Below are 19,905 nucleotides of genomic sequence, written 5' to 3'. Positions count from 1 at the left end.
TTCTTTCTTGGATCTGGGTTTGTTTGGTACTGGAGGGACTCTGAAGTTCCCCCTCTGCCCACCTCCAGGCCTGCCTCAAGCCTAGGGCCATGGTGGCCTGTTGCTCACAGGATGGTTGTGAGGAGCAGAGTGTGTGAAACTGCCTCTTGGTCTCCTGTGCACACCCTTCCCATCGAGCACTGTGGACAGGTGTTAAAGAAGCAGAGGAGGTGAAGGTTGGGGGATCAGCTAGACACCCAGTTGTGAACCAGACAGACTAGTGTGTCCCCGTGAGGCTTATATTCCAGTGGTGGAGACACATAAACAGATAACACAAATAAAGATATTCCTCTACTTATGATGATGTGGTGGTAAGTTGAAAATGCTGTATGTCAAAAGTGCATTTAATGGACCTAACCTACTTAACAGCATAGCTTAGTCTAGCCCACCTTAGACCTGCTCAGAACGCTTATGTTAACCTACCGTTGGGCAAAATCACCCAATGCAAAGCTTCTTTTATAATAGTGTTGGATGTCTCATGGAAGTTATTGAACACTGTCCTGAAAATGAACAACAGGATGGCTCTAAGTGTATGGGATATTTATGATCCCAGGGCTGACAGCCAGCAGCTGAGGCTCACTTCCCCTGCCCACCTTCACAAGAATATCGCACCATGATTCACAAGCCCAGAAAAAGACCAGAATTCAAAATGAGGAGTATGATTTCTACCAAATACATGTTGCTTTCACACTGTCATAAAGTATGAAAAATCCTAAGCTGGGCACAGTCTGTACATACTCTGTCAGGTAGTGGTCAGTGCGTCGGCAGAGGTGGAGAGGGCCACAGGGCGGGGAGCACCAGGCAGGGTGGCAGGGGTTGGGGTGGGGGTGCCATTCACACAGAGACCTGGCCAGTGTTCAGCGAGTTCCTTTCCATGGGACTCCTCAAGAGTCGCTAACGTGGTTATATGCCTTTTGAAGCATCAGAGGGTTTTAATATTCAGTAGCTCAGAACTTGCTTTAACCAGGGCACTCATTTTTCTTGGAGTGTGGTGCAGGCCTGGTGTGTCAAATGGAGCATTGCCATTTTCTCATGTATCGGGGGACCGAATCAAGTTTATCTCAGGCCAAGTAAAGAGATTAAGATGCCATGTCTGGGCTCAGGGCATGGCCACCATCAGTTAGTGATGACTGCTGGGGGATGAGGGGAGGGGAATTGTTGGTGGGGGAGGATGATACTTGAGAGCAGTTATTCGCCAATTGTCTCAAGCTCATGTTCCAGGCTATAGTCCATCTTTTGGGACTGTGAATTTATTGGCAGACTAGGAAATGATGAAATTTTAAAATAGGTTAAAAAAAATTCTACTGCATAAATTACTATCCTCAGATAACTTTTTTTGGGCAGATTACTCTGCTAGAAAAGGAGACCTGCTCTCTTCCTTGGAGGGAGCAAGTCTGGAAAAATGATTGTGGAAAAGACAGGGAGATGTTGCTTTTTTGGCTGAAGGACCTTCTTGGCACAGGGAGCATGTCCACATCTTAGGGGAAAACTCACACAGCCTGTTGAGTCACACTGGGGGTCCTTCTGACTTCTTTCTGCCCACCCTGAATTTTCATATCTCCCTCCTTGTTTCCAGGTGTTTGCCACAAAGCTGACCTACCCTCAACCAGTCACCCCCTGGAACGTTCAGGAACTGAGGCAGGCGGTCATCAACGGCCCCAACGTGCACCCCGGAGCCTCTATGGTCGTCAACGAGGATGGCAGTCGCACAGCCCTGAGCGCCTCGGACCTCACGCAGCGGGAGGCCGTGGCCAAACAGCTCCTGACACCAGCTACGGGGGCCCCGAAGCCCCAGGGGACAAAAATTGTGAGTAACGGGCATATTTGGTAAGGGGCTTAGGCTGCTCCTTTTGGGCTCCCCCGTGACTTCAGCCGTGGTGCCAGCGCAGGAGGGCTGTGAGAACTGTTCCTGCTCCCCCCACCCCACCCCTACCCCCCACGCCCCACAGGGGGCTGACCCCACCTGTGGGTGTTCCCTATGGCCTCAGCACCATGAATAAAACTTCATTTGATCATCCCATGCAGGCAGCACAATTCCAGTTACATACCAGGGGCTGGAGAAATGCCCTTTCATTATAACTCCACTGTGATCTGCTGCCCTTAAATAGGGCTGCTCAAAAGTGGTCCTCAGCAGCAGCATTCCTGGAGCCAGTGGGAAATGCACGTTTGTCTCCCTTTTTCCCCCTTCCCTGCCCTGAATTTAGACTCTCTGGAAATGGAACCCAGGAATCTGTCTGTTAACAAGGTCTATGGAGGGTTCCTCTGCATGCTGAAGTTTGAGAGCTGCCCTAGAAAGGAAACATCCTGTATCTGTGAAAACTGACTGGTTTGAGCTGATGTTTCACTTTCTGGAGATTGCTAGTTCTCACCTGTAGCACTATGTTAAGGGATCCCCAGGCTTTCTCTGGGCTCCCACGGAAAGAGTACAAGATCGATTAGCAATGTCTGCTGAGGGCATAAGATGGGTGGGTGATATCACTTGTGTCTGTGTCAGGTAACAACCGTTCCAGCTGGCAGGGGTATAGCAAGCAACCCTCAACCAGGCAAGAGTGGCAGAAATGGTTGGAGTGAAATGGATTTGGGATTAATTTATGATGACTGCCCCAGTCAGGGAGTGATGGAGTGCATCGTCCTCACCCATCTACATGTTTGTTAGGCTTCCCCTTGCCCTCTGACACGTCTAGACCCACTAGGTTTTCTTTCTGGTGGGTTCAAGCTCTACAGAGACTGTTGAAGCTCGAAAGAGCTTTGGTTGGAGGACAGAGAGGGAGAGGAAGCATTGTCTTGGTGAGCACTGGTCCCCACTGCTCTTCACCGAGCCCTGTCTTCTGGCTTCCTCCCCATCTCACCATTGTCCCCAGGTCCAGTGGTCACAGGCCTTGCGTCTTCTGCTTTGGCAGCCGCGGGCAGACAGGTCCAGCCACCTGTTTGTTCTTTCTTATGCGTTAAGTGACGTTTGTGTTCAGGTTCGCAGACTTATCCTGCCATTTTTTTTTTTTTAATAATTTTATTCGGTTTTGAGTGTGTTGGGTCTTTGTTGCTGCATGGGCTTTTCTCTAGTTGCGGCAAGTGTGGGCTGCTCTCTAGTTGTGGTTCACAGCTTATTGCAGTGTCTTCTTTTGTTGCAGAGCACTGGCTCTTGAGCACAGGCTCAGTAGTTGTGGCCCTTGGACTTAGTTGCTCTGTGGCATGTGGAATCTTCTGGACAGGGATTGAACCCGCATCTCCTGCTTGGCAGGTGGATTCTTTACCACTGAGCCACCAGGGAAGCCCCTATTCTGCCATTCTTAAGAGCCCCATGTTTTGCTTGGAGCTATGTGAAAGATGCAAGAGAAATAAAGGTGTATTTTTCTTAACTTATGGTGAAACAAGACAACCACAGGATAACTTTCATGCTATTAAGTCAAGCATGTGAGACAGTAGGACACTTTGAGAGAAAAATTGAGAGAGGAGAGCAGAGTGGGGTCAGGTGGTGGCAGGGCCCACTCCAAGTTCTATGTTGCACTTTTCCAGGCACCATGGACAAGCTCTTGTTGCCCTAGGGTGGACAGCCTGGTGGGGGCACCCCCAGGGAATGAGAGCATAAGTGTGTCATCACTGTTGAGTGGTGTGGCAGATATAAGGGGACAGTGACAGAGGGTGGTGACTGAACCCACATGATGCTGGAGAAGAAAGGAGGTGGGGTGGGCATGCAGGGCAAGTTTGGAGTCATCAGAAGATGACTGAGGACCAGCCTGGGGGCTTCAGGGGACCCCAGGGTGAAAGGAGGGTATGTTTCCGAGGGAGAGGATAGAGTTGGGGGTAGGCTGGGTGTCAGGGCTGTAGAAGAGAGAAGATGGAAGGAAGCCATGGTTTCCAGTGCAGGAGATGGAATGCTCTGGAAGGAGGTACGTTTGGGCCCCTCCGAACTGAGGTGATGGTGGAGAACCTAAAGGCCTATCTCACGTAAAATGTAGAAGTGTGGGACCTCAGCTAGGGGTCATAGAGTTAAGAAATGAAATTATCAGGACTTCCCCTGGTGGTCCAGTGGTTAAGACTCCACGCTTCCACTGTAGAGGGCACAGGTTTGATCCCTGGTTGGGAAACTTAAGATCTGACAAGTCACATGGTGTGGCCAAAAAAAAGAAATGAAATTGTCAGAGAGTTAAGCTCTTTGAGCACATAGTAGGACAGGCAGAAAGTGGGGAGACCTATGGGAGCATGAATCAGGTGGGGAGGACTCTGAGGGAGGTTGGCCAGCCAGGCTTGCTCTCAATGCCAGCATCCGTCCCCACCTGTGGTCAAGACCAGCCCCAGAGTACCTTTGCATCTTCCCGAGGCACATAGGAGGTGTTTGTGGAATTAAATATGAAGTTTAAGGAGAGGGAGAAAGGAAGATGCATCAGATTTGCCCAGACGGAGACCACCTGTGACCCAGGAGAGCCGTTTGAACAAAGTGGGAGGAGCTGGGCCCCAGAACCTTTGTCATCTCCAACTAGAGCAAAAGTAGAAGGATGGTGGGGTTCCTGACATTATTGGGATGTGATGATGAGGCAGATACACAGGGACACTTCCTTCATGTGGCCTCTTTACATCTGTGGGGTCAGGAGTTGGCTTCAGAGAGGGCAGGTTGGCCTCACTGCACTTGCTGGGCAGCTTACGAGAAGGGATGGAGATGAGTTCTGAGCTGCAGGGAAATAAGGGAGGTTGGCCCTTCATCTGTCTCCCGGCTGAAGTTCACATCAGCATACTGTCTCTGCTTTCTCCCCTAGCCCCACCTCTCAGCATCCCTTCCAGACTTCCCCTTCAGTCCTTGAACTTGCTGTGTGTGCTGGGAGCACTTTGTCCTCCCCAGACTCCCCAGCCAACGCCGTTTTGTACCTCAGCAAGGCCCTCGTTCCTCCAGGGGAGGAGCCTGCACACGTTTTCAGCCAAGGTGCGTGTGAGTGCTCAGTCGCCCATTTGTGTCTGACTCTTTGTGACCCCGTGGACTGTAGCTGCCAGACTCCTCTCTCTGTTCATTAGATTTTGTAGGCAAGAATACTGGAGTGGGTTGCCATGCCCTCCTCCAGGGGATCTTCCCAATCCAGGGATTGAACCCGCGTCTCCTGCATTGGCAGGCGGGTTCTTTTCCGCTGAGCCACCTGGGAACCTGAGAGTAAACATCTTAGGCTTTGTCAGCCACGTGGTCTGTGTTGCAGCAACTCAGCCCCGCTTTTGTAGCATGAACTGTGAAAGCCACCAGGGCAGTACAAAGCCATTGGATTGGGCCGTGTTCCCAAAAAACTCGAGTTATAAAAACAGGTGGTGTGCAGTTTGTCACTTTCACACTTGCATGGGATCCCCCTCCCTGTGTGTCCCACCTCACCTCCCACCCTCACTGCCTTGTGTTGTCACTCCATGGGCCCCCACCTATTCCACTTCAAGTCCTAAACCCCTGAGGACAAGGGCGGGGTATTAGACCCTCCACTCTCTCCTGCACCCCGTGTGGAGGAAGTACTCAGGAAACCCCTGTGGGCTGGACGGGTCCACGTTGAGGTACAGGAGGCTCCATGGAGCGAGCTGAGGATGTGGCCACCCCGGGGCAAAGACAGGAAGGGATCATTTGAAACAGAAGCGCTCCTTATATCAGGACCTTGGGCTTCCCAGGTGGCGCAAATGGTAAAGAACCTGCCTGCCAACGCAGGGAATGTAAGAAATGCGGGTTCAATTCCTGGGTCAGAAAGATCCCCCGGAGGGAGGGCATGGCAACCCACTCCAGTATTCTTGCCTCGAGAATCCCATGAATAGAGGAGCCTGGTGGGCTACAGTCCATGGGGTCACAAAGAGTCAGACACGACTCTAGTGACTGAGCATATATGCACTTATCAGGACCTGGGGACTAAGAATGATTCTTTTTAGTTTCCGAAACCTCAGTGATGTTATATGTAATGTTTATACGCGTAGTCAGGTATGTGTGCATTCACAGCCTACTTGTAATTTGTAAAGTAGTTTTCTTGCTGAACACATTCCATATAGGTAAGGACTAGGCCAAAGGGCTGGGTTACGTGACTGGGAGGGAGAGACCCAGGTCAGGACAGACTGCAGGTTCGATGAGAAGGGGAGAAGTGAAGTCTCTGCCCCTTCCCCTGGCCCTCGTAAATGGAGGAGGAAGTGTCCGGGTTGGCCAAGCCTCATTTCCCGGCCCAGCAGTCAGCCCCAAGAGCAGCTCTTTGGCTCTGGGTCTGCTTCTGAGAACTCTGACCCGGGCACTGGAGCACGCTAATTTTCACTGCGGTATTTATTTAGAGACAAGAGAAAGGAAGGGCCTCTGGTTTGGGTTGGCAAGGGGAGCACCCTGTGCTCCAGGGCTTCTGTTTGGATTGGCTGGAGCCTGCCAGATGGGCCTGCGAGCCTTCCCAGCTGTGGGGTTTGCTTATGCCGGAGGATGTCTCGAATTTGTGAGACTCCATTCCGAGGCCCAGCTTTGGGGCCTGAGCCACAGGTCTGGGCAGTTCCTCCCTTGAGAAGCTAAAGAAATAGACCTTCAAAGTCAGCTCAGGCTCCATGACGTGCCCTGGGCAGACACTCATGGGAATCCTCAGAATCCAGGTCTCCTTGGAAACATGAATGTGGGGGCAGGAGAAGGATGGGTTTGGATTCCTCGGGGAGCAGAAAGACCGAGTTCCTGCTCGCTGCTTTTAGGACTGCCTTTTAGAATTTGAGGGGTTTGCTCCCTGTTTCCCTGAGTTGGAGGAACTTTCAGCCCAGCTGAGCAGGAATGAGGGGAGGCTGGTGGGTGCATCTCTTGTTAACCTTCAGCCTCTCTCTGTAACCAGCTCTCTGATCCAGCTTCATAATGTGGATGACATGAGAAGAAAATGGACTCTGAGTAATTTGTTTCCTCCAACCTATTACCTGCTAAGTAATTTAGGGAAGAATTGGGGTGGAAGGAGCGCTCACTGAATCTCCATAAGTCCTCTGGTCTGTTGAGGGCAGCCATGCGGAATGATTGGGGTAGCAGTTGCCTCATGCATTTGTTGGTTTTTTGTTTGTTTTATATTTTTGGCCACACTGAATGGTTTGTGGGATCTTAGTTCCCCAACCAGGAATTGAACACAGGCCCTTGGCAGTGAGAGCACAGATTTTTAACCATTGGACCCCAGTGCATTTGTTGTTTAAAAATAGCATCTCTGTGCATCATTTACGAAGCCCAATAATTAATTATACTGAGGCTCCAACACTTTGGCCACCTGATACGAAGAGTCAACTCATTGGAAAAGACCCTGATGCTAGGAAAGATTGAGGGCAGGAGGAGAAGGGGACGACAGAAGATGAGATGATTGGATGGCATCACTGACTCAATGGACATGAGTTTGAGCAAACTCTGGGAGATGGTGAAGGACAGGGAAGGCTGGCATGCGGCAGTCTATGGGGTCTCAAAAGGGTTGCACACAACTTAGCAACTGAACAACAACAAAGATGAAAGGCCTTATACTAAAATCAGCTTTGTGGGAGGAGGTGTCCAGTCAGGAGGACATGACCAATGGCATACTGATATTGGTAGAGAGCAAGAAAGTGTGAACAGTGGTTATCTTTGAAGAGTAAAATTACTTGTGGTTTTCATTCTGTTCTGTATTTTCTATATTTCCCCCCACAGTAAGCATATCACTTGTGCAGTTTTTCGTGCTTTCTTTAGAAATAGTTGAAGATCTTTAAAAAAAATTTTCTAAAAGTGGCACACACTCATTGTAACATGAATAGCACTGAGACTTTAAAGGTCAAGGTGGTGATCTTTCTCTTCTTCCATGTCCCCCTGCCCCGAGGATACCACGGAGCGGCTCGGTAAGGATCTAAATACCTTTGTCCTCATATGTATAAACATGTAGAGTTGGATTGGGTTTAAAATCGCCTCATCCTGTCACCTTAGGTGGCCTTCTCTGGTGGCTCAGACAATAAAAAAATCTGCTTACAATGCAGGAGACCTGGGTTTGATCCCTAGGCTAGGAAGATCCTGGAGAAGGAAATGGCTGCCCACTCCAGTCTTGCCTGGAGAATTCCATGAACAGAGAAGCCTGTGTGCTACTGTCCATGGGTCGCAAAGAGTCAAACATGACTGAGCGACTGACACTAATACCTCATCTTAGATGGCACCTGGATGGTTTCTCTTTTACTGAAATATATTGTCATTTTTTCAAGACTGGTATACATTTAAGTCATCCTTTTTTAAAGGATCCCTGGCAGTCCCTGTTGACTCGGCTTCTACTTCTGGGGACCTTGGTTCAATCCCTGGTTGGGGAACTAAGATCCTGCATATTCCATGGCCTGGGCACCCCCTCACAAACTCGTTTTTCATCATTACATAATATTCCATAGTGCGTACTATGATTTATCCGCCAATGCCCCTTCTTTGGGGCAGCCTGGTTTTTCCCAGTTTTTGCCACTGTTAACATGGCTGCATAAACATCATTCAGAGAACCTTGCATTGCACCTTGTTCGTTCTGAAAGCCCAAAGGAAATGAGTTTTTAATGTTCTAAAATCTTCTGTGAAATTGCTTTCCCAAAAGACCATGGCAATTTAAACTTGTTATTAATTTTAAGTGCCATAAAATATTTTCCGGAAGCATTGAACTGGGAATCAAGAACCCTGAGTTTCAGTCCTGTCTCTGAAGGATGAGGTTGGGCAAGTGTTTCTGAAATGTGGAATCCACATTTGGACTAACGTACTCAGATGTGGCTACAGTGGGGATTCTAGAGGTCTGCCAAATCCTTTCAAGCCCAAGAGTTTTATGGTTATGTGTAGACCTGCTGTCTTAGGATGTGTCTATTTCTTTTTTCAGGTTAATTCTCAGGGGAATTCAAACTCCAGAAAGGTGGTGCATGTCTGAAGAAGACAGACATTACTGGACAGGGGCCTGTAGCATCATTGACCTATCCCTCCCCTGGAGGAGGAAATGGCAACCCACTCCAATATTCTTGCCTAGAGAATTCTGTGGACAGAGGAGACAGGCGGGCTATAGTCCACGGGGTCATGAAGAGTTTGACATGGCTTAGCAACTAAACAACAGCAATAGTCTGAGCCCAGAGCTAGGACAGGACTCTGCTGGGTTAGCAGCTATTCTCAGAGAACCTTAAGGCGTCTGTCTCATAAACCAAAGAACCCTAACCGTGCCAGTTCGAACCCTAACCATGCCTGGTTCTTGAATTTGGATTCGGTAGTGGGGGCCTGTTTCCTCTGTGAAGTGGCATTTTGGGATTCCTGGATGGCTTAGTAGTGAAGAATCCACCAGCCATTGCCAAGAGACCTGGGTTTGGTCCCTGAGAAGATCACCTGGAGAAGGAAATGCAACCCACTCCAGTATTCTTGCCTAGAAAATCCAATGGACAGAGGAGCCTGGCAGGCTGCAGTCTATGGGGTCACAGAAGGGTCGGACACGACATAGTAACTGAGCGTGCACACACGCTCTGAGACCCAGAGAGGCTTAGCAGTTATTTCTCATAGATTTCTAAGGTTTCACTCTGGACTGAAAGTTCCCCTTTTATTGAGTAAAACATGAGACAGACAGAAGCCACACTCAGCCCAGGGTGAGGTGAGCCCTTGGGATTGTAGCAGTGATGCCAGAGTGGCCACTGCTCAGCCCGCCTTTGCTCTGCCCACAGGTATGCCGGCATGTGAAGAACGGGGACATTCTCCTCCTGAACCGGCAGCCCACCCTGCACAGGCCCTCCATCCAGGCACATCGCGCCCGTGTCCTCCCTGAGGAGAAAGTCCTGAGGCTCCACTACGCCAACTGCAAGGCCTACAATGCCGACTTTGACGGAGATGAGATGAACGCCCACTTCCCCCAGAGTGAACTGGGCCGGGCTGAGGCCTACGTCCTGGCCTGCACCGATCAGCAGTACCTTGTTCCCAAGGTAGGTCTGACCTTGAGGCCGTTCCATGATCATCACCAGCTTCCAACTTGGCAGTTCAGGTCCGGGCCCCAGGCAGCTCCTGGAGTCAGCAGGGTCTGTTAAGCAGGGGCATATGGAGCAGAGGGTCTTGGATTCTTCCAGGTCGGGTCTTTAGCCCCGTAGTTGCTTAGAGATAGGCGGTTTCTCTCTTGCTGCCTCTTAAGATGTCAGGAGCGAAGTTGTAACAGTCATCCCAGGAAGCCGAGTTCAGTACCTGTATCTTAGGTCTTATCTTCCAGCCTGTTTGGATTCTACAATATATCAGCCTCTGGCAAGCCTAGCACCCCATCTATGAGGGTCCCCACGGCCCACAGATGACTTTGATCCTTTAAGATAAGGAGGGTTTTAAGAGACAACTTAACCCCCAGGGTTTGATCCCTGGGTCAGGAAGATCCCGTCGAGAAGGAAATGGCAACCCAGTCCAGTATTCTTGCCTGGAAAAGTCCATGAACAGAGGATACTGGCGGGCTGTAGTCCATGGGGTCACAAAGAGTCAGACACAACTGAGTGACTAACATAATCCTGAGGGTCCAGATGAAATTCCCTGCAGCCCATGAGGAATCTCCGCTGTGAATCCCTTCTTTTATAAAACGTTTGTGTTGCAGCGATTCACAAATTACACACCATTCATTTGGGTTGTAATGTGGGGTAGTAATAACAGTAAAGAACCATGGCTGCCATTTACCAAGCACTTTTTCAAGATCAGACACCATATGTAGCACCTTGGAGGCCTCTCCTTTTCTCCTCCCCACAGTCCTTGGAGTAGGTGCTATTAACAGCCACATTCACGTGTGAAGAAATGGTGTAACATGTCCAAGGACACAGAGCTGGAGTGGAAGGGGGTGGGTAAGAGGGGCCAGGAGCTCCCAGGTCTTTGTGGCTTTTCTTCTTTGCCCCGGCGTGGGTCCTGCCACCCTTTCACAGAGGAGACAGAGACCTCTGGACCTAGGAAGCATAAGAGGCTGCTTAGAGATTGTCCCCCATCAGTTAGTGACCTCTCCTCCTGGGAATTTCTCTTCCCCATCCCACCTGGAGAACCAGGCAGGTGACCAGTATCCCAGCATTCCAGCCTCTTTTCCTGCCAGACACACCAGTGTGGCTTCCTGTAGATCCAATTAGTTGAATATAACTTTCTTTCCCTTCTCTGCCCACCTTGGCTGGCTATTGATTAATGAAGGGGCTGACCATGAGCAGGAGGGGTTAAGGACCCACTCAAGTCCCCCAGAAATTAGAAGAAATAGTTTGATTAATTTTTACTAACGGGGGTTTCCCTGATGGTCCAGTGGTTAAGACTCTGAGCTTCTACTGCAGGAGGTATGGGTTCGATCTCTGACTGGGAAACTAAGATCCTGCATGCCTTGTGGTGCAGCCAAAAAAAAAAAAAAAAAACATTAAACAAAAATTTTTTTAATTAATAGTTTAGAAGAAATAATTATAAGAAAATTGACTAATTTGAAAATTGGCCTTTTGTGTTTTCGTGTAAATTACGTCAGTTGTAGCTATGATGGTGGTGGCAATAAAAGCCGCTTTGTCCTGAGCACTCTGTGCCTTAGGTACCACTCTGAGCAGTCTGCAACATTCTGGCTTAGTCCTCACCACAGCCTTAGGCGGAAGGTGCAGTTTTCAGGTGAGGAAACACGGGTGAGTGACTTGCCAGCCAGTGAAGAAGCTGGGACTCGAACCCAGCACCTTTGACCCCACCAAGCCTGTGTGCTCAGCCTCCTGTGTTCTTAGTCCCCCTTGACAGGCGAGGCTGGGCCTGGGTGAGGGTCCGTGGAAGGAAGTGGCTGACAGGACTGTGCTAGTTGTCTAGCCTGCTAGAGAGAATGTCACATTTCACCACGGCGGACACTACCAGTAAATAGCGGATGGTTCATTTTTTTTTGCTGGCAGAGTGACCTCTGAACATTAGCCTCATGAAGAGTTGAGGTGCTCTGAAGTGCTTAGACCAGTGAACTTTAGTATTCACTAGACCAATGTAAACTTGATTTTCATTGAATAAGATGGAATAGGGGACTTCATTGCTTACACTGTGTCCTGCAAAGGGCTGGCCTATTTAATTCCAGATGTGCGTCATCACACGCTCACCCGCCTGTGAGTATAGGGTTAGAGATAGAACAAAAATAAAGTCTCATCAATAAATTAATTTCTTAAAAAGTAAAAAATGGGACTTTTCTGGTAGTCCAGTGATTAAGACTCTGAACTTCCCCTGCAGGGGGCAAGGGTTCTATCCCTGGTCTGGGAACTAAGATCCCACATGCCACCTGTGCAGCTAAAAAGAAAAAAAGAGAAAAATCAGGAAAAAAAACAAAAACAAAAACAAGACAATTCTAGGAGATGACCTGAGAATTCACTTTACTTTCAGCCAACTTCTTTGGTCAGCGGTAAAGAGCTTTTGATTCTTAATAAATTTTGTGTAGTCCTTAGTGTAAGTGCCGAGAGGAGAAATCCTATTTTTGGTGATAGTTATAAAAATGAAGGGCTTTCCAGGTGGCGCTAGTGGTAAAGAACGCGCCTGCCAATGCAGGAGACGTAAAAGATGTGCAACTGATCCCTGTGTAGTGAAGATCCCCTTGAGGAGGGCATGGCAACCCATTCTGGTATTCTTGCCTGGGAAATCCCATGGACAGCGGCGAAGCCCAGTGGGCTACAGTCCCTAGGACCACAAAGAGTTGGACACGACTGAGGTGACTTAACACACACACACATACACGCATAAAAATGAAACATGTACTTTGATGGCAAAGTCCTGAGATGGCAAGAGTCAGTTTTCTTAATCCAGGAAAGCCATTTTTTGTTCATTTTTCTTGATGTATCTTTATTTCCCTATTGTTTCCTTTTCCCTTTGTTGATTGTCCCATTTCTTTTCTATTTTCAAGTTTCTTTTCCTTGACTAACCATAGTACCCAATTTAAGTACATTTTATTGTTAGTTTTATGTATTTAATAGAATTGCTTGTTGTCTTCTTAAAATAGATGAAGGGAACTTGAGTCGTTTCCTTTCCAAGAAAACAGTTACACTTTTTCCTTTACATCTTTCTTTGTGGATTCTTTTTTTTTTCTCTTCCGTTTGTTTTATCTATTAAGGGCCACTACTTCACGGAAAGTTTTTTTAACAAGACTTGAGATATACTTTCCTGACTTTGACTTACTCAGCTAGAAAATTCAAGTCACAGGATACCCTAATTCTCTAAGAATCCTGACCAAAGACATCGATTGTAATGTCGTTTTGCTGTGATGTTAAGTGGAATAGGATAGCTGACAATTATGTGGGGTTTTGATCCAGAGATGGTCTTTCTGATCCTAAGCAGATTTAGAAAATTCAGAATTATAAGTAGACCCTTAGTAAATTGCTTTAATCAGCACTCCTCCCTAGAACTCATGATTATTGCGTTGAAAGCAGTTTAGCCATTAAGGTAATTTTCTAGTCATGGAAAACTCTAGATGGAAAGAGAAGGCACTGACTAGATCCTGTAACTTGTAATTACGTTCTTTAAAGAAAAAAAAAAAGACAAAATCTATATCTGCCGCCAAAGACTGTTGTTGTTTAGTAGCTCAGTCGTTTCTGATTCTTTGCGACCTCATGGACTTTAGCCTGCCAGGCTCCTCTGTCCATGGGATTTTCCAGGCAAGAATACTGGAGTGGGTTGCAATCTCCTCGCCTAAGGATCTTTCCGACCCAGGGATTGAATACATGTCTCCTGCACTGCAGGCAGATTCTTTACCATTGAGTCACCAGGGAAGCCCCCAAAGGGCTGTGGGGTGAGTCAAATGCTTAATACTGTTTTCAGTTTTTCCCCTAAGCAAAATGAGACTTGTCTTTGGAACAAGATGCAGAGTATAATTTTTTGTCCGTGTTCATAACTCAAGGCCTTCATAAGAAAGGCTGCATGCCCCATCTGATCTTGCCTTCCATCTGCAACACCTATCCAGCTGCTCTATAATAATTATCTCTGGGTTTATATAAAGCCCATTGCCATGGTATTTAGACTGTTTGACAAGCATCCTTTTTAGCCTTTGAATTGGTGCATGTGGCTGAATTCCTGGCACTTCTCCATGGCTGCACTTGATTATGCAATATGGCCATAATATTGGACAGTGTTTAACAAATAAGCAAATGATAACAATCTTTAGATCCAAGATTTTTCTTTAGTTCCTGTAAACAGTGAAAAGTTAGCAAAAACCCCTTCTTAATAAATGTCAGTGGGCACATCTATGTTTACCTTAGTGTGCCTTATGTTGCCATGAATGCAGACCTGCAGATAGGGTTCAGGAGACTGGGAATCAGAGAAGATAAATGTATCCATCCAAACTGGGGCTGTTATAAAAGCCCTTGGGTTTGGGGTTGTTTTTTTTTTTTTTTTTGGCCCTATTGCAGTTCTTATGGGGTCTTAGTTCCCTGACGAGGGACTGAACTTGGGACCATGGCCATGGAAGGGCCGAGTCCTAGCCACTGGACCACCAGGGAATTCTTTAAAAACCCATGTTTTGGCATCTGGTGGATAACAGCCTACCATGAATACACGCAAGATTGTGAAGACACACTGATATCAGGCATTCTTTCCTTCTGCAGTCACGTACATCAAAGCCCCCCCTCCACCCATGACTCTCTCAGGGAACCTCTGCCCAAACCCCCACTCTCTGCACTAGCTGAATCCAAGTCCCTCCGCAGGCCAAACTGCAGTACTGCCCATGTCTCCCAGAGAGACCATTCCTGACCATCCCCTCCTATCCCAAATCTATGTGATGACCCATCCCATTCTTTTCCTCCACAGGCGTTTAAAATCCTTTGTAATAATGTATCTCTCCAGTTATTTGTTTACCGTTTAGCTCTTTCTCATTGTGAGGGATCATGTCTGTTTCAGCCACTAAAATAGACTGAAGGTTGGTTTCACCCAGTGCCTCGGCATACAGTAGGCTCTCCATAAATATTTGTTGAATGGGTGACTGATTTAGAGCAGAACCAGGCCAGAAATGTGTGAAAAACACCAAAGCATAAAACCAAAATATAAAAACAAGAACACAGCCAACAGCAGCCAGACCGAATTTATGCGTAAATGCCAGAAATATGCCGAAGTTAACGAGAAGCAGATGGGATTAGGGAGAGAAGGCCAGGGGGCCTGCATGAGTCTGAAGCACTTTTGATATTGAACAGTGCGCAAAAGGCAAAGGTGGGAGCTGGTCAGGAAGCCCTGGTCACATGCTCTGGGAGGCAGTTTGCTCTCAAGATGGGAGGCCCAAGCACTGGCTAGGTGTGGCCAGGACTGGACAACATGGGGATGTAAGGTGGGCTGTTGCTAGTGGGTGGCTCCCAAGCACAGGAATAGGAATTAGAATGTGGCTTCTGTTTTTGGGGTTTTTTTTTTAATTTGTTCTTCTCTTACCTGTTTTGATTTATAGGATGGCCAGCCTTTGGCAGGTCTGATCCAAGATCACATGGTTTCGGGAGCAAACATGACCATTCGAGGCTGCTTTTTCACTCGGGAGCAGTATATGGAGCTGGTCTACCGAGGACTCACAGATAAAGTGGGGCGTGTGAAGCTCTTTCCTCCTGCCATCCTGAAGCCCTTCCCTCTGTGGACAGGAAAGCAGGTAATTAGGGGGAAACAAATGGTGGATATTTACTTAAAAAAAAAGGAAATAGGCCACTCAGTAAAAAGATTTTGTTCCCAGGAGAGTCCAGTCCAGAAACATAAATGACAAATCAAACAATAGTGTGACTTTCTCTTTGATGGAGTTTTTGGGTGTGTATGCTTTCACAGGAGTGTCTACAACTGCATATTTTCTGTCCTTTGCTTCTAACTGAAGCTTCTAACTTAACACTGACCTCATCGTCTAGATATGGTGGTAATAGGCAATGGTGCTGATGGTTGCAGTAGTTACATTTGTTGGGAGTGCTTCAAATATGTTAGATTACTTAACCCTCACAACCAACCTGTGATGCAGACACTATCATTATCACCATTATCACCAGATGAGGATAATGAGGTTTGGAGAAGTTGTTACTTCTCCAAGTCCATAGGAGGTGAAGTTGAGATTCAAACTCAGGACTTTCTGACACCCAGAGCATCATATTATACTTAATCAATTATATAATCTTGGCTCAGTGGGCCTCAGTTCAGTATTTACAAAGCAAAAGTTCAGGTTGATGACCTCTAAGGTCTCACCCCCCTCTGCAGTTCTTTAAATTCATGGACCTGGTACTTGACTAGTTTTCTTATTAAGCCAACTTGTATTTCTGGGATAAACCTTACTTGGTTAACAGGTAGCATTTGCTAAATTTTTGTTCAGAAGTTTTTGCATCAGTGTACGTGAGGAATTTTGATGTGTGGTTTTCTTTTCTTGCCATGCATTTACCTGGTTTTGCTATCGGAGTTAACATTGGCTTCATAGAATGAGTTAGGAAGTATTTACTCTTCTTCAGTTTTCTATAAGAGTTTGTACAATATGGATATTATTTTTTCCTTAAGTGTTTGGTGGAATTCACCAGTGTAGTCATCTGGACCTAGAGTTTTCTCTTTAGGAATGTTATTTTTAACTAAAATTTCTGTTTCTCTAATTACATGTAGGGCTGTTTAGGTCATCTCTTTCTTCTTGGATGAGCTTTACTACTCTGTTTTTTCTAGGAATTTGTCCTTTTCAACTAAATTGTTGGATTTATAGGCATGAAATTATTCATTGTACTCTTTTATGTTCCTTTTCTGTCTGTGGAACCTGAAGGTGGTCCCCTCTCTCATTCCTGATAGTGATAATTTATGTCTTCTCTTTTTCCTGATCAATTTGCTCTGAGTTTTATTCTCAAAGAACCAGCTTTTATTGACTTTCTCTATTTTTCTGTTTCTGTTTCACTTATTTCGCTTTCATCTCTTTTATTTCCTTTCTTCTGCTTACTTTGGGTTTGATTTGCCCTTCTTTTTCTAGTTACTTAAGGTTGGAACTGAAGTCAGTAATTTGAGACTTTTTTCTTGTTTTAATATTGGCATTTGATATATAAAATTTCCCCTCACTATATTGTATTTTCATTTTCATTCACTTCAAAAGACTTGCTAAATGCTTTTTTTATTTCTGTTTTCCTCTGCCCCCTGAGATATTTAGAAGTCTTTGATTTAGTTTCCAAATATTTAAGAAATCCAGATACGTATATTACTGATTGCAATTTTAATTCTACAGTGGCCAGAAAACATACATTGAATAACTTGAATCCTTTTCAAATTACTGAGATTTGTTTTGTGGCTTCAAAGATAGTCTATATTGGTAAATGATCTGTGTGTCCTTAAAAATCACATGTATTCTGCTGTGTTGGATGAAGTGTTCTGTAAATGTCAGTTAGGTTCAAGTCTGAAGAACAGTGGATGGAAGTTCATGACCTTGTACAGGAGGTGGTGATCAAAACCATCCCCAAGAAAAAGAAATGCAAAAAGGCAAAATGCCTGTCTGAGGATGCCTTACTAATAGCTGAGAAAAGAAGAGAAGTGAAAGGCAAAGGAGAAAAGGAAAGATATACCCATTTGAATGCAGAGTTCCAAAGAATAGCAAGGAGAGATAAGAAAGCCTTCCTAAGTGAACAATACAAAGAAATAGAGGAAAACAATAGAATGGGAAAGACTAGCGATCTCTGCAAGAAAATTAGAGATACCAAGGGAACACTTCCTGCAAAGATGGGCACAATTAAGGACAGAAATGGTATGGACCTAACAGAAGCAGAAGATATTAAGAAGAGGTGGCAAGAATACACAGGAGAACTACAAAAAAGATCTTATTGATCCAGATAACCATGATGGTGTGATCACTCACCTAGAGCCAGACATCCTGGAGTGTGAAGTCAAGTGGACCTTAGGAAGCATCACTACGAACAAAGCTAGTGGAGGTGATGGAATTCCAGCTGAGTTATTTCAGATCCTGAAAGATGATGCTGTGAAAGTGCTGCACACAATATGCCAGCAAATTTGGAAAACTCAGCAGTGGCCACAGGACTGGAAAAGTTCAGTTTTCATTCCAATCCCAGAGAAAGGTAGTGCCAAAGAATGCTCAAACTACCACATAATTGCACTCATCTCACACGCGAGTAAAGTAATGCTCAAAATTCTCCAAGCCAGACTTCAACAGTATGTGAACCGTGAACTTCTAGATGTTCAAGCTGGATTTAGAAAAGGCAGAGGAACCAGAGATCAAATTGCCAACATCTGTTGGATTGTAGAAAAAGCAAGGGAGTTCCAGAAAAACATCTACTTATGCTTCATTAACTATGCCAAAGCCTTTGTGTGGATCACAAAAAACTGAAAATTCTTAAAAGAGATGGGAATACTAGACCACCTTACCTGCCTCCTGAGAAACCTGTTTGAAGGTCAAGAAGCAACAGTTAGAACTGGACATGGAACAATGGACTAGTTCCAAATTGGGAAAGGAGTATGTCAAGGTTGTATATAGTCACCCTGCTTATTTAACGTAATGCAGAGTACATCGTGCAAAACGCCAGGCTGGATGAAGCACAAGATGGAATCAAGATTGCTGGGAGAAATATCAATAACCTCAGATATGCAGATGACACCACCCTTATGTCAGAAAGTGAAGAGGAACTAAAGAGCCTCTTGATGAAGGTGAAAGAGGAGAGTGAAAAAGCTGGCTTAAAACTCAACATTCAAAAAATGGCATCTGTTCCCATCACTTCATGGCAACTAATGAGGAAACACTGGAAGCAGTGAGAGACTTTATTTTCTTGGGCTCAAAATCACTGCAGATTGTGACTGCAGCCACGAAATTAAAAGATGGTTGCTGTTTGGAAGAAAAGCTATGACCTACCTAGACAGCATATTAAAAAGCAGAGACATTACTTTGCCAACAAAGGTCCGTCTAGTCAAAGCTATGGTTTTTCCAGTAGTCATGTATGGATGTGAGAGTTGGACCATAAAGAAAGCTGAGAGCTGAAGAATTGATGCTTTTGAACTGTGGTATTGGAGAACTCTTGAGAGTCCCTTGTAATGGAAGGAGATCAAGCCAGTTAATCCTAAAGGAAATCAACCCTGAATATTAAGTAGAAGGACCAATGCTGAAGCTGAAGCTCCAATGCTTTGGCCACCTGATGGGAAGAGCTGACTCATTGGAAAAGACCCTGATGCTGGGAAAGACTGAAGGCAGGAGAAGGGGATGATAGAGGATAAAGATGGTTGGATGGCATTACTGACTCAATGGACATGAGTTTGAGCAAGCTCCCAGAATTGGTGATGGACAGGGAAGCCTGGCATGCTGTGGTCCATGGGGTCACAAAGAGTTGGACACGACTGAGTGACTGAACAACAGCAAAACAAGGTTCGAGTCTACTATATCCTTGCTGTTCTCTGTCCTTCATTTCCTAATGTCCATTGTATTGAAACCACTGCTTCATATTCATGTCTGCTTTTGTTACTGTTATTTCTGGTGGATGTGAAATCAGGTCACCATGGGTCTATCCTGACCAGAAACAGAAGTTGATTTAACAAAATAATTGGGGAATTTTGCAGTTTAAGATTAAAATCTATAATTATGGATAGTCTAGTTCAGGAATTGATAAGCTTTTTTTATAAAAGCCAGATAGAAAATATTTTAGGCTTTGTTGGCCATACGATCTGTGAATTACAGCTACTCAGCTCAGCTGTGCCATGATAACGTGAAAGCAGACATAGACAAGGCTTTGGAATGAGCCTGACTGTGATTCATTTCAGCTTCTTTTTTGCAAAAACAGATGATGAGCCACATTTGGTCTATAGGCTGCAGTTTGCTAGCCCCTAATTTAGATATATCAGATATATCCGGTACATAGTTGGATATATGTATTTGTCCAGGCTTCCCTGGTGGCTCAGTGGTAAAGAAATCCACCCACCAATGCAGGAGATGTGGTTTTGACCCCTGGGTCCGGAAGATCCCCTGGAGGAGGGCATGGCAACCCACTCCAGTATTCTTGCCTGGAGAATCCCATGGA

At 46.0% G+C, this 19,905-nt stretch overlaps 1 protein-coding gene across 7 annotated transcripts in view; it reads left to right on the top strand.

The window, feature by feature from the left end:
• POLR1A (RNA polymerase I subunit A) overlaps positions 1–19,905 on the top strand; it is an 80,404-nt gene that overhangs the window by 24,329 nt on the left and 36,170 nt on the right. For all 7 annotated transcript variants that reach the window (XR_014082743.1, XR_014082742.1, XR_014082744.1 and 4 more), the window contains 3 exons: positions 1,616–1,846; positions 9,658–9,912; positions 15,351–15,542. Coding sequence is in view for 4 of the 7 variants with exons in the window: in XM_081592821.1 (XP_081448947.1) it covers positions 1,616–1,846; positions 9,658–9,912; positions 15,351–15,542 (678 nt within the window). In the remaining 3 variants the exon portion in view is untranslated. The remainder of the gene's footprint in view (positions 1–1,615; positions 1,847–9,657; positions 9,913–15,350; positions 15,543–19,905) is intronic.

This window comes from Giraffa tippelskirchi, chromosome 4 (genome assembly GCF_054371585.1).
Source record: "Giraffa tippelskirchi isolate mGirTip1 chromosome 4, T2T-mGirTip1v1.2.pri, whole genome shotgun sequence".
NCBI classification, from domain to species: domain Eukaryota; kingdom Metazoa; phylum Chordata; class Mammalia; order Artiodactyla; family Giraffidae; genus Giraffa; species Giraffa tippelskirchi.
This window is presented reverse-complemented; position numbering and strand designations above follow the sequence as displayed.